Raw genomic sequence first — 14,548 nt, 5'->3', positions numbered from 1 at the left:
ACCAATCTACAAATAAGGAAAGAGATCTAATCTCTTTCTTTAATCTTTTGTAGATCTTTTATAAGAGAGATATTTTAATTTAAATTCTCTTTAATAAATTATTTCTTCCACATAATAAAAATAAAAATTAAAATTCCTTTTTAATTTAATTTGCCCGGCCCCCACTAGCTTGGGTTCAAGCTAGGGCCGGCCACCCAAATTCATACCTAGGTCGGCCCTAGCTTGTTCCCATGCTAGCTTGGCCGGCCCCTATTGGGTGGGTATAGAAGGTGGGTATAGGTGGATATAGAACTCTACAAATAAGAGGCTACGATAGGGACCGAGATGAGGAATTGGTTTTGGTCTCCCGATAAAATTAAGCATCCCGTGTTCGCCCCGAACACACAACTTAATTTTATCAATGATAATTCATTCCACTAGAGAACTATCATTGAACTACCGCACCAATCCCAAATTATATTTTTGGGCTCCTTCTTATTATGAGTGTGTTAGTCTCCCTGTGTTTAAGATATCGAATGTCCACTAATTAAGTGAGTTACTGACAACTCATTTAATTAATATCTAAGTCAAAGAGTAGTACCACTCAACCTTATTATCATGTCGGACTAAGTCCACCTGCAGGGTTTAACATGACAATCTTTATGAGCTCCTCTTGAGGACATTATCAACCTAGTATCTCTAGGACACAGTTTCCTTCTATAATCAACAACACACACTATAAGTGATACCATTTCCCAACTTATCGGGTTTATTGATTCATCGAACTAAATCTCACCCATTGATAAATTAAAGAAATAAATATCAAACATATGTGCTTGTTATTATATTAGGATTAAGAGCACACACTTCCATAATAACTGAGGTCTTTGTTCCTTTATAAAGTCAGTATAAAAAAAACGACCTCTAATGGTCCTACTCAATACACTATGAGTGTACTAGTGTAATTATATAGTCAAGATAAACTAATACCTAATTACACTACGACCTTCTAATGGTTTGTTCCTTTCCATTTTAGTCGTGAGCTACTGTTTATAATTTATAAGGTACTGATAACATCATATTCTGCATGTGACACCACATACTATGTTATCTACAATATAAATTATATGAACAACTACAAACAAATGTAGACAATTTGACCAAATGTGATTCTTTATTCATAATGAATGTTTACAAAGCTTAGGCTTTCAGTATACACCCGAACACTTGAAACTAGGATCTAGACTTGGATTGGTTTGTACTTTGGATTTTGTGTGGTTTGTCTTTAAGTAATGTACTGGTTGGGTTTTGTTTGCTTGGTGGATTTGTATTTGGTATGTTTTGCTACGTGTCTGTCGGACGGGCATAAGAGGTAAGTTTAGATGATATTTTCGTTTTCTTTTGTATTGTGTTGACAGTCGGGGGCTGTTTTATTAGAACTGCGTGGATGGTTTTATTTTTGTTTGATATATATATACTAGCCATGTTGGCCGATGAGTGTGTTCCCTGAGGGCTATGTATATAAGTCTCAGATTGTCACCCGTATAGAGGAGATGTTGCCAAAATTTCTTCTGGCAGAGACTACTTGGGGCGTGACATGCACCGCCATCAGTGCCTCCTAACAAGGTCGGCCTTCCCTTCTACCTCCTGCCAGCATCCAAGCCATCAGAAACAACAAATCCGGTCGAACAACAACAAGGTGTTGATGTCCCTTTGCTGTTGGTAGCTTCCACTTGCTATCGGTCTCACAATCGCCAACAGCAGCCCCTTGGCCGCTGGCAATAGCCATTGGCTACCGGAAAGTAAGCCAAGGTTGCCGCCTCTCCTTCTTTATGTCGGTCATGTAGTTGGTCGAACCTCTCTTTGTGCTGCCTGGTATCCCTCGCTGCCACACACAAAGTCGAGTCGAGGTTTCCTCTTTAAGATTGTGTCATCTCTTCGTTTGGCTAGTACCGAATCGGAGACTATAACTTATGGCTTAGCAAATCCATCTCAAAGATATATCAACGTGAATATCAATCGAGGCAATGCTTGTAAGGATTGCAAGTTGATTACGTTTCCTCTACATGTCATCTGGCATCTATAATTTCATTATGAAATTTTATTATATAGCTATGTCTACCCTGTGTATATTCTATGTGTGTGTGATACGTGTGTTATAATAATTTGAGGAAGTCTTACGCTTCTGCTACTTGGTTTCATAACAATAATTTAAACGTATATAGAAACATCCAACAACTATCAACTAATATCTGGCTTCTATAGCATATAATGGTGATGTGTTTAATAGATGTGGAGTATCATTAAGATAATGGAGTTTCTCAACCAATATAATTTTATAAGGGGTAATAACTAATTCAATAATAACCTATCAAATTAGAAAATTTTATTTAGAAATTATAGATGAAAGAAAATTAGGTGGCCATCTTTAATATTTACCTCTTCAAGTTAGATGTGGTCCAACAAGACTCATATGATTAATATATGAAAGAGTAGACCTCCACTTATTTATTCATGCTTCTTCAGTATTATATGAATTTTCGATTGGGACATGCTCCAAAAACTATGTCTATTTCATAATACGGAGTATTGCATACATACTAATGTGTGTGTGTGTGTGTATATATATATATATATATATATATATATATATATATATATATAAATCAAATTTACCATAATACATCTAAAAGACTAGCAAATCCCTTTAAGTAAGGAACTGAGGTAATCGTTTGATATGTCTTAGTTGATGGCGAAAGATCTTTGATGGTAGGTAATTGGAGAGCAAAAAATTAATAGATGGTTTCAACCCAACTGAATCTACATAGATTATCAAAATCATCTACAATATCTACAACACTATAAGAACCTTATATGTACCAGAAGAAAATAACACGAACAAATATATATAAAATGTAAAATTTATAAAATAATAAACATCATCATGCACTTCAACTCTATGAGAATATATTTTAAACAACTCCTCAATTCTTAATCTAGTAGGTTCTTTTTATTAGAGAAGTAAGCAAGAAAGAGATCACCTAATACATTAGTTGAGTTCATAGGAACGAAAGCACCTCTATATACAATATCAAGCAATAGAGATACACTTATAGTGAAAGCAACTAGAATATCTGAAAATCTAAAATGATTAATTTTCTAATATGAGATATTATATGCTGACCAAACTTAAAAACATGAAGTTTCTTTGACTTTTACACTTGGAAAATATACTTGAAAATCTAAAGGTTTGAGATACGGAGTCCCACTTTGGACTATATTCACCAATATTCCACGAATTTGATAAATATCTTGTATGTCCAAAAAAAACAACAAAAGTGAACTATTTAATGATTGTTTTATATCGATCATGTAAACGAACGGAACCACGATGCTTTCATTTCATCGTTGGAGCACCAAAAATACTATTAAAGTGACCTAAAATATGGGTTCATTAGAGTTTTTGGCCAACATCAATCGATGCCTATATTTTTTAAAATATAAATAATTAACATAAAAAAAACAAATTTCTCATAGTCGGGATGCATAAACAATGTTTATAAGATTTTTAATAAACTACTTTGTCCTATGACTTCTCTATCTTTAGCAATATGATGGTGTTGGGTTTTCAAAAATAGAATCACATTGGTCTAACTTCTATATATATATATTTTAAATTGGGTGGAGTTGGTTTTTGAACAACAACACAATAGTGATGTTGTTTTTTTGAAATTCATTACCACAGTGGTACTAGTTCTTGAAATTTAGAATCACCTTGTTCAAAATATATACTCAAGAATTGCTCGTCAGGGTGGTGTTGTTCTTTCAAATCCAGAACCACCCTAGTGTTGGTTATTGAATTACAACACCACAATATTGATGGTTTTTGAAATTCAATGAATTTTGATCAAAATTCATTGATAGATTTTCAAACCCTAAACTCTAAACTTAATACAAAATTAATGAATGCAAGTTAATAGGTGAAAGACAAACCCTAAACATGTGCAAGAGAGGGGACTACATTAGAAATTAGATACATAACTTTGGAGAGGCTGAAACACCTTCTTGTGTCATTCTAAAATAGTAGTACAGTTTACAATAGGAGAGGAGGGAGATGACTAGCATTGGCATCATGACACAAGATGATAAGACAAAACTAAACCCTAAACTCAAATGAGAGAGGGAAAGCTTATCAGTAGGTGAGTTTCGATGATAACCCTAACTCACTTATCGCGATCTGAGAGGGGAATAAAATGACCTATGTACAAGCAGAGGCGGATCCACCAAGGATTAGAGACCATAAGAAACTCTTCACACTTCATAGCCGTCGGAGAAAAAAAACCAGTAGTTGCTGGAGAAAACAAAATGAAGAAAGTTTTGTTTTCTTAACTTTGAACCTAAGTTTACATATATAAATTAGGTTTATTTTTTTTTATTTTTCTTTTTCTCGCACCTCCTTTTGCTTTCCGCCGCTCAGGAAGAAAATGTAATTGCCTTTTTTTTCTTTCTGCCGACCAAAGGTGAAGTCGTGAGCCCGTGAAGCTACCTTTCTGCCGCTGTACCGCCTCCCACCTCTTGCCGAGTGCTGACTAACGACTCTTGCCGGCAAGTAGGATCTCTGGCTAAACCCTGCCACCCGACGCAAGGGAGTCCGCGGATAGAAATTGTCTGCCACAGCCCAGCAGGCTATTGTGCCGCCGCTGGCCTATTGCCTCCTAGTTGCTGGTGGTCCCGGACCCGGAGCTCCCCTGCTGACCACATGCGCTGCCTAGCTTCACACGCACTGCCTAGCTTCAACCTTCAGGTAAGTGGGCTTTGTTTTATTTTATTTTAATTTTTTGATTGTTTCCTGATTATAATGTATGATTTATTAATAATTATTGACTTATATAATTAACAATTGAAAATTTGATTGTTTAAATGTTTGGTTCATTTGTATATTTGATTGTTGGATACTTTAAAATTTAAATTTTGTATATTTGATTGTTGGATAATTTATAATTTAGTTTTTGTATAAACTCAGAATATGTAATTAGTTTTTGTTATTAATTGTTAGTTAATTGTGATTTGTGAATATTGATAATTTATGCTAAATTAATTTTTTTTAAAAGAATTGTGTCATTGAATGATGCTAAATAATTTAATTATTTTATTGTTAAATTGTTCACATTAAGTTTAGTAACATAATACTTTATGTTGATAATTTTTTCCTATATATTATAATTTATAGAAAATGTTGAAATATTTCGCAAAGAGACCTAGGAGTTCAATTGAATCGTCTAATATTCCCGATGAAGAGTCTACTCCTGCACCACAACCACCACCACCTCCTCCTCCTTCGTAAATTTTATTTGAAAATATTAAAAATCTGTGTAGTGAAGTAGAAATTATTGCTGATCCTGGTTTACAAAAACTGATTAAAGAGTATGATATTGGTGTTAGAGATCATATTCGAAAAGAATATGTTGCTATGAGCCCTTGTCAACCTCGAGACCATAATTTTCCAAGAAAAAAAATGGGTAAAGATAATAGATGTTTTAGAGACATTTAGTTTAAAGACCGTAATTGATTGGAGTATATTATTTCAAAGGATGCAGCCTTTTGTTTATGGTGTTATCTTTTTAGACCTAATAATATAGGGTTTGGAGGAGATGATGTGTTTACGAATCTAGTTTTGTAAATTGGAAAAAAGCAATTGAAAAATTCAATGAGCATGTAGGTGGAGTTGGTAGTGCACACAATGAGGCAAGAATACAGTTTGAGGGTGTCAAGAATCAAAGACAAAGTGTGGAGTATTCATTTTTATCAAGGAAATATGAGATTGAAGTTTCTTATCGCAAACATCTGACTGCCATTTTAAAGGTAATTTGATTTTTGTTGTTACAAGGACTGCCTTTTCGGGGACATGATTAGTCTTCGACATTATCCAATAGAGGTAATTTTTTAGAATTGGTCAAATGGTATAGCTCAGAGTGTCTAGAAGTTGCGACAATTGTTGGAATGAATGCACCTGGAAATAATCAAATGATTGCCCCAAAAATTCAAAAGCAATTGGTGAATGCTTGTGCAGTTGAGACCACAAATGCTATTCTAGCTGATCTTGGAAATAGGTGGTTCACTTTACTACTTGATGAGGCTCGTGATTGTTCAGTGAAAGAGCAAATGCCAGTTGTTATTAGATATGTGAACAAATATGGAGAGGTGATTGAACGATTTATGGCTATAGTTCATGTTGCAACAACTACAACTACTTGTTTGAAGGAGGCAATCAACTCTTTATTTGCTAAGTATGGTTTGTCAGTGGCGAGATTGAGGGGTTAAGATATGATGGTGCTTCAAATATGTCTAGAGAATTTAATGGCTTAAAGTCACTGATAATGAAAGAAAATCTATATACAAGGTATGTTCATTGTTTTGCTCATCAACTCCAGCTAGTGTTTGTAGCTGTTGCTCAAGCAAATCAATATGTTTGTGATTTCATGTGGATTGTTGGTTCGATTGTGAACACATCTGCATCATGTTGCAAAAGAGCCGATAAACTTCGACAACTTGAACATGACAGAAAAGTTAAACTTCTTGAAAGAGGAGAGATTAGTTATGGTAGAGGACTAAACAAGAAACTAGTCTAGCTAGACTTGAATATACACGATGGGGGTCTCATCATTCAACTTTATGTCATATTGAACAAATGTAGTCATCTGTTATAGAGGTTCTTCAACTTTTGATTGATGATGGTGATCATTTTTCCAAGGTTTTAAGTAGAACTTTGGTTAAAAGAATGGAGAGGTATGAATTTGTGTTTATTCTACTATTGATGAAACGTATATTGGCAATCACAAATCATTTGACAACAGTTCTACAAGAGAAAGATCAAAATATTGTGAATGCAATGCGTTTGATCAATAATGTGAAAGCTAAATTGCAAAAGTTGAAAGATTCTAGATGGTATGTTTTACTTGAGGACGTGAAGAAGTTTTGTAACACTCATTGAAATAATTGATATGACAGATACCATCAACAACCGTAGTCGTTTGAAGAGAGATGGAAAAATGTTAATTTTTATCACTACTACCATGTTGAAATCTTTTGTGAAGAATCTCCATAATTTTTTTTTATTTACAGTCAATTAAATTCTTTTAAACAATAACATATTTATAAATTTTTACTTTTATTGTTTGGTTTTCAAATTGCAGATTATCGATATTATTCTATAGGAGATGGATAGCCGTTTCTTTGAAACAGCTATAGATTTACTGATTTATATGTCATATCTTGACCTTAGGAACTCATTCTTTAGATTTGATGTACAGAAGTTAGTGCGTTTGACTCATTTTTGTGAGGATGATTTTTCTTGGAATCAACGTATGTTGGTTTAACAAGAGCTTCAAATATATACTGATGACATCAGATCAAATAAATGGTTTGAAGACATTACAGATTTGGAAGATCTTGCAAAGAAAATGATTGAAACAATGAAGAACCATGTATTTCCTTTGGGTTATCGGATGATTGAGCTAGCCTTACTCCTTCCCGTTGCTACTGCAACCGTTGAAAGAGTGTTTTCGGCATTGAATATTGTCAAAATAGATTTGTGAAACATGATTGGAGATGAATAACAGTTTGGTAGTCTATATCGAGAAAGATGTTTTTAATACTGTCGATAAAAGTCAATTTTGTAGCGTTTTTAGAACATGGAGTCTTGAAGAATACAATTGGCACGTATTAGTTAGTAGACTGCTTTAATATTATTGTACGGGTTTTTTCATAATATTATACCTTTTCTTCTGTATGTCAAGTTATTTAAAAAATATTTGTTTAATTACATGTAATTTATTAACCGTTCAAAAAAAAATTAACTGCACTCATATCGCGATCGTTCCTCTATACTTAAATTCTTGAATCCATTACTGCGTGCAAGATTTTGACTTCTGATGTTTTTGGCGACTCAATAGAGAAATTGCATTCGACAAATTGAGGAAGAAGATATTTTCTTTTCTCGAGCAGAGAAAGAAACTATTTAGTCAATTCCTTGAGCAGAAAGAAATGTCGAGATCACCTGATTCTGAACTATTTTTTTTTTAAATGAATCAAAGGCTTCAGAAAAAGGGAAAGAGGTAAACTATTAATTAGAGGGGTAAAAAAGAAATCAATCGTGCCCTTTGGACAATATAATACTTAAATACGTCTTTTGAAAATTTAACAATTTTAGATGCGCCCATTAAAAAATTACCGATTTATTAAATATTATGGACAAATATAGTTAAGAAAATTCATATTAAAAGAATAATATTTATGTTTAAGCTTAATTTTCTTTTATGATTTTATCTACATAATAGAAACATTAAATACTTTCATTGAAATTATTCTATTTTAATTTTGATCTGTATTTTTTTATATATAAAGAAATGAAGTTAAAGATACATAATTAAATCCGAAAGAATATGTATATAAATATCAACAGAATTGAAATATTCTAATTTACAATTTAGAAAACTCAACAAAATTTTTAGAAAATTATTCAGTTCCAATTCATTGGCTATAGTTTAGGAGACTTTTAAAGAGATTTTTTTTAAAAAAAAATAGACACATTTTCTGCTTTTTATGATTTAAATAAATTAGGGCATCGTACTAAATTTTTCCCATATTTCTCTTCAACCAACATCCATTTGCCACAGAAACAAAACAAAAACAGTTTAATTAGATTCCCTTACAACTTACAGCTATGAACAGCTGGAATAAGTTGAAAGACTGAGACAATCCAAGCCAGCATCAAAGGTCAAGTAACATATGCATTTTCTTGAACTTCTTTTTTTCTTGAAAAGTATTTTTGAGATAATAAATCACATCTAATATTTATGTTCTACTTGAAAATGATCAGAAATGAGAATTATAGGTGAAGCTGGCAAATCCTTTCACTCCCCCCAAAAGAAAAGCTGTCAATTAGTCTGAGCACTTGAAAATAGATACAGTTAACAGCTAAATACAGTTAGCAACCTCAGTGACAAGCAACACTGTTCTTCTTTCCTTCCCTTAGCTTGTCCCACTCTTCATAATTTAAGTTTTTTCTTTGTTATTTTTTTTTTGCTTGTCAGCATTGTCATAATAGAAAGAGGCGTTTTCTAAACAATGCTCCGATCATGGACAAAAACAAGAAGTAATCCAGTTTAACGACCATTCTTCTAAGAATATGTATGCATTGCTTACATGTACTAGATTTAAACAGTGCATGTAAAATAGAGCAGATGGAAATTAAGTAGCAGATGGAAAAAGGAAGTCAGCTGCTAGAGAGAGAGAGGAGAGCAGAAGATGCGTCATCAAAGTTGAGAGCGTAGCTGAAGGCATCATAGTGAAAGCTCAAACGCTGCTTTTGATTTCTTCCTTTGCTCACCTGCCTCTTGATCTCTGCCCTCAATTTCCAGTACAAACTCCTGAAGCCTCTCTTGCCGGCTTCAACCACCCCCATTGCAACCACCGCAGTATCACACAGATGAACTAACCAGAACTGATCACCTCTAATTCCCTAGCTCTCATTTCAGGCATGCAAATCGAAAGAATAGGAGCTACTTTGTTGTGTGTAGTGTAGAGGTTTGCTTTATAGCAGTGGAAAGATGCTTTGAACTTTCAATCATACTCTCTCTCTCTCTCTCTCTCTCTCTCGACTGGGGGAGTTTTGAGTGAAAACTCAAAAGAAAATGATGGTGTCAAATTGTGATCATTGGACTTGGATGGGAAGATCTTCTCGAGATGTCGAAGTAGATTACTGAAGTGGGCTCTTGTCAGAGCGATATTATCTATCTGACTGAAAGCCAATTGAGTCTCAAGTCGATTTGAGATGAGATTAACAGTAAAGTTATTGACGAGTACAATCACCGGTTCAATTATTTATCTTTTGAATGTGGCGCAGCGACTTACATTTGACCAAATGCTGTGCAACTTTTTACGTTGCCTCAGTTACGGGAAGATCGATCGAGCTGGCCACTGTTTTGCCAGTCTCCTCGAATTGAAATGTACACTGAGTCCTGTCATGAGGAGTGTGCCATGAACAGGGGGAAAAAGAAAAAAGAAAATAGAAACGGGAGTGGTAGAATTGGGCACGCATTCATACTATTCAAATCAAACAAAAAGTGTACCACCGCAATACAGAGCCAGTTTGCTAGTTGATTTATGTAGGAAGCTCTGCTAAATCTAACCTTTATTTAATGAGATAGCGGGAGTCAGTCAGAAATAAATCTACTGTAGAATGATTATTGATTTTCAGTATTGATTTTCTTTTTCCCTGTGTGAATTTTAAGGTAATTATTATTAATAATTAAATTGTTGTTTGAAGTCAATGGTATATATAGTGTGTGTTGGTTTGTGGTGGCCTAGGGCTGTACTACTGACAAGGAATCGAGCGTTGCAGGAGGGAGGTGATGGTGGTGGTGTCGGCATGTGCGACGGCAGCGCAGCGTGGTTACGTCGTCAGTGCTGGCCGGGGCACAGAGATGAGATGATTGATACACACATGCATACATCTATGACTTATGCTGCATCGATCCCGGCCCATATCACGTGAAGACCGTGATACCTCCCCTTATTATATTGCCATCGCACAGCAGATGGCTTTATTATCTTGATTTGGTGGTCTGTATATTATTGTCCACACCAAATGTTGTTAAAGTAACTTGTGATCAAGCAACCTTTAGAAAGAAATAAATCACACCCTTCTCATGTGTATAAAAAGAAGAGAGTTTTCTCTCTTGAGAAGGGCAAGATTCTCACTTTTCTCTCTTTCTCTCTTGATCACACGAGTACAAGATTTTTCTCACGGGATATTACTATTGGATCCTGAAGACGTTTGGAGCGAGGAACTATGAAGAAAACTCTTGTAGACTTTTTTCTGATCCTATGAGAATCTGGAATCAACGAGGTAATCATCTCGATCAAGAAATGATATTGGTATCAGAGCCTTCCTATTGTAAGAAGAAGAAAAAGAGAGAGAGAGCAAGAAATAATATGAGAGTAATAAAATCTATTGTTCATTGATATTTGCCCTAAGGACAATACAATATATAGGGTTTAAACAAGTACTCGGACAATTAACCAATTAACAAATAATAGAATAATTCTAAAAAAGTATTTTGAGAATTATTCTAATAATTATAATAGAATTATTAGAATAATCCTAATACTTAATTTGATTTGATTTGGTAATTTGATCCGGCAATCTAGGTAATTCTCTTTTATCTCTATTACCCCCGACAAACTTAACGGGAGGTCTTTAACGTTGAGTTTGCTTGCTAACTTGTTGAAACGGTGTCTGGATAATGACTTAGTAAATATATCAGCGATTTGATCTTCAGCAGAGATATAAGAGACAGATAATTGTTGAATTGCCACACGTTCACAAACAAAATGAAAGTCAATTTCTACATGTTTTGTACGAGCATGGAAGACTGGATTTGCTGAGAGATATGTTGCTTCAATATTATCGTACCAAATTTTTGGTGCAAGATGAAGTTCAGAGAGAAGTGATTGAAGCCAAATAATCTCAAACATTGTATTTGTTATAGCTTTATATTCTGCCTCAGTGCTTGAACGAGATACCGTAGGTTGCTTTTTTGAATTCCATGAGATAAGATTTCGTCCAAGAAATATCGCATATCCACTAGTAGATCGTCAGGAGAACTAGTCGAATCCGCATCACTATAAGCATGTAAATTTCGAGACGATTGCCGATATAGAAGAAGATCATGTAGAATAGTACCTTTGAGATAGCGAAGTATTCTTTTTACATTATCCCAATTTTGTTCAGTTGGAGCATGTATGAATTGACAAGCACGATTTACTGCAAAAATAATATCAGGGCGTGTGATAGTGACATATTGTAAGGCTCCAACAATGCTTCGATAAATCTGTGGATCAGACAGAGCAGGAGAGGATGAAGATAGAGAGTTGTTTACAACAATTGGTGTAGAGACCGGACGTGCCCCATCCATTTTAGCTCTTTGAAGAAGTCCAGTAATGTATTTGCTCTAAGAGAGAAGATAGCCATCCTCATGTAGAATAAGCTCAATGCCAAGAAAAAACCGAGCAATACCCAAATCTCGAGTAGGAAATTCTTGATTAAGAATACTTAATAAAGTTGTGATACCCTTGTGATTATTACCGGTTATCAGAATGTCATCCACATAAATAAGAAAAAATATCATAAATCCATCAGTATTTTTGTAAAATAAAGATGAGTCAGTCTTTGATCCAGAAAATCTTTGAGTTTGTAACCAATTAGATAATCGCACGAGGAGTTTGTCGAAGACCATATAATGATTTCTTAAGTTGACAAACATGAGATGGAAATTATGGATGAATGAACCCAGGCGGTTGCTCCATAAAAATAGTTTCCTCAAGATGACCATAGAGAAACGCATTTGAAATGTCTAATTGTCGTACGGGCCAATTAGAACTAACAGCAATTGATAACAATAGTCTGACAGATGTAATTTTGATGACTGGGCTAAAGTGTCAATAAAGTCAATACCTGGTTGTTGACTAAATCCTTTGGTTAGGAGTCGAGCTTTGTGTCGTTCAAGAGAACCATCAGCTCGATGCTTAAGACGAAATACCCATTTAGAGCCCACCACATTCATGGAGGGAGTACGCGGAACTAGGTTCCATGTTCTATTACGAAAAAGTGCATCAAATTCTATAGCCATTGCATTACGCCAATTTGGATCCTTGTTTGCCTGTGTAAAACAAGTTGGTTCAATAGACTTTGAAGAAACTAATAGAGCTCGAGGAAAGGGATGTCGAGTTGTTATTTGAGGGCATCGTGCATATATGTCACTTAAGGGAAGCATGCGACGAGGAGGACCATCATTCGAATCACTTGTTGACGAGGAGGAAGTAGACTGACATGGTGATTTTGACGACGGACTTGTATTATTTGACGATCCAGAGTTAGAGAACATATTATCCATAGCTGGCGAGGCTTCCGAGATTGGACATAGAATAGGTTCCACAACATTATTCCTCTCATCTGTATGCCCTGCTCTCAATGGAGTAGCCAGTTGGGTCAATTCTGGTGATCTAGGAGAATTTGCAGAGAATTCTGGAGCATGACCAAGGATGCCATCTCTATTTCCAGTGTGTTTAATTGGATGAGCAACCTGTGGTAATTCAGATGGGATATTAGGTGGTGGTAAGAAAGCACCACTGCTTGAGGATAGAGTTGTTGTTGTGGCTGCAAAAGGAAAGAGAGATTCATCAAAAATAATATGTCGAGAAATATATATATATATATATATATATATATATATATATATATATATATATATATACGTCCTATTGGTATATGTAGACAATGGTACCCATAGTGCAAATTACTGTAACCAAGGAAAACACACTGTTGAGAACGAGGATTAAGTTTATGTTTAGAATAAGGTCGTAGCCATGGAAAACATGCACAACCGAAGATACGTAAGAAGGTATAGTTAGGAGACTTATTATGGAGTTTTTCCATGGGGCTTTTATGGTGAAGCAACGGAGTAGGTAGACGATTAATAAGATAAACATCAGTTTGAACTGCGTCATCCCAAAATTTGAGTGGAATTGATGCATGATTGAGAAGAGATAAGGCAGTTTCGATTATATGATGATGTTTCCTTTCTGCAGAGCCATTTTGTTCGGGAGTGTGAGGACATGAGACTCGATGAAGAATGCCCAAAGAGCCCAGATGACGATGAAGCGCTTGATATTCTCCACCCCAATCAGAGTGGAGAGAGAGTATTTTTCGGTTAAAGAAACGTTCTACGTGTCTTTGGAATTGACAAAAGATATCAAAAAGATCATATTTCCGTTTCATGAAAAATACCCAAGTAAACTTGCTAAAGTCATCAATAAAAGTCACATAATAGAGGAAACCTTGATTCGACAAAATAGGAGCAGGGCCCCAAACATTAGAGTGGATAAGTTCTAAAGGAAAATTAGACATATGAGAAGAAGAAACAAAGGGCAATTTATGACTTTTTTGCTTTCAAACATGCTTCACAAGAATGAGATGAGGATGATAAAGATGTTGGTAAGCCAAACCGATTAATGATTCCTTGAACAAGACGTAGAGATGGATGACCAAGCCTTGCATGCCAGGAGGTTTTATTTGTGTTTTCTCCAAATAGAGCTTTGGCGGATGTAGGTTGAAGATAGTAAAGACCATCTCTAATTTCTCCTCTGAGCAGGGTGGTTTTGGTTGTGGGATCCTTCACAAGACAATAGTGAGGGTGAAATTCAAAAAACACATTATTATCAAGAGCAAATTGACGAACTGAGAGTAAATTTATAGTGATGGAAAGAACATGAAGTGTATTGCGCATGGAAAAGAGTCGACCAGATGAATGAAAAAATGTGTTTCCAAGGTGAGCAATTTGCAAACCTGAACTGTTGCCTACTTCTACAGTGTCAGGACCATGATAGGAGGAGGTCTCTGTAAGAATGTCATAATCTGATGTAACGTGATGAGTTGCTCTAGAATCTGGATTCCATCCTAAGACTGAAGAATTTGTAGTAGGTATATAAGGATTGCTTGCAAGACAAA

At 35.0% G+C, this 14,548-nt stretch overlaps 1 protein-coding gene across 1 annotated transcript; it reads left to right on the top strand.

Annotated features, from left to right (window-relative positions):
* Positions 1 to 5,979: 5,979 nt before the first annotated feature.
* On the top strand, positions 5,980 to 6,970 carry LOC122048212. The gene is made up of 2 exons (XM_042609806.1): positions 5,980 to 6,243; positions 6,674 to 6,970. The coding sequence occupies exons 1-2, from the start codon at positions 5,980 to 5,982 to the stop codon at positions 6,968 to 6,970; spliced, it is 561 nt and encodes a 186-aa protein (XP_042465740.1).
* The last annotated feature ends 7,578 nt before the right edge of the window (positions 6,971 to 14,548 follow it).

This window comes from Zingiber officinale, chromosome 2B (assembly GCF_018446385.1).
Source record: "Zingiber officinale cultivar Zhangliang chromosome 2B, Zo_v1.1, whole genome shotgun sequence".
NCBI lineage: Eukaryota > Viridiplantae > Streptophyta > Magnoliopsida > Zingiberales > Zingiberaceae > Zingiber > Zingiber officinale.
This window is presented reverse-complemented; position numbering and strand designations above follow the sequence as displayed.

Coding starts and splice junctions, on each gene's coding strand:
- LOC122048212 (XM_042609806.1), top strand. CDS start 5,980: ATGAATGCACCTGGAAATAATCAAATGATTGCCCCAAAAATTCAAAAG. Junction 6,244..6,673: donor CAACTACTTGTTTGAAGGAG/GCAATCAACTCT, acceptor GAACAAATGTAG/TCATCTGTTATAGAGGTTCT.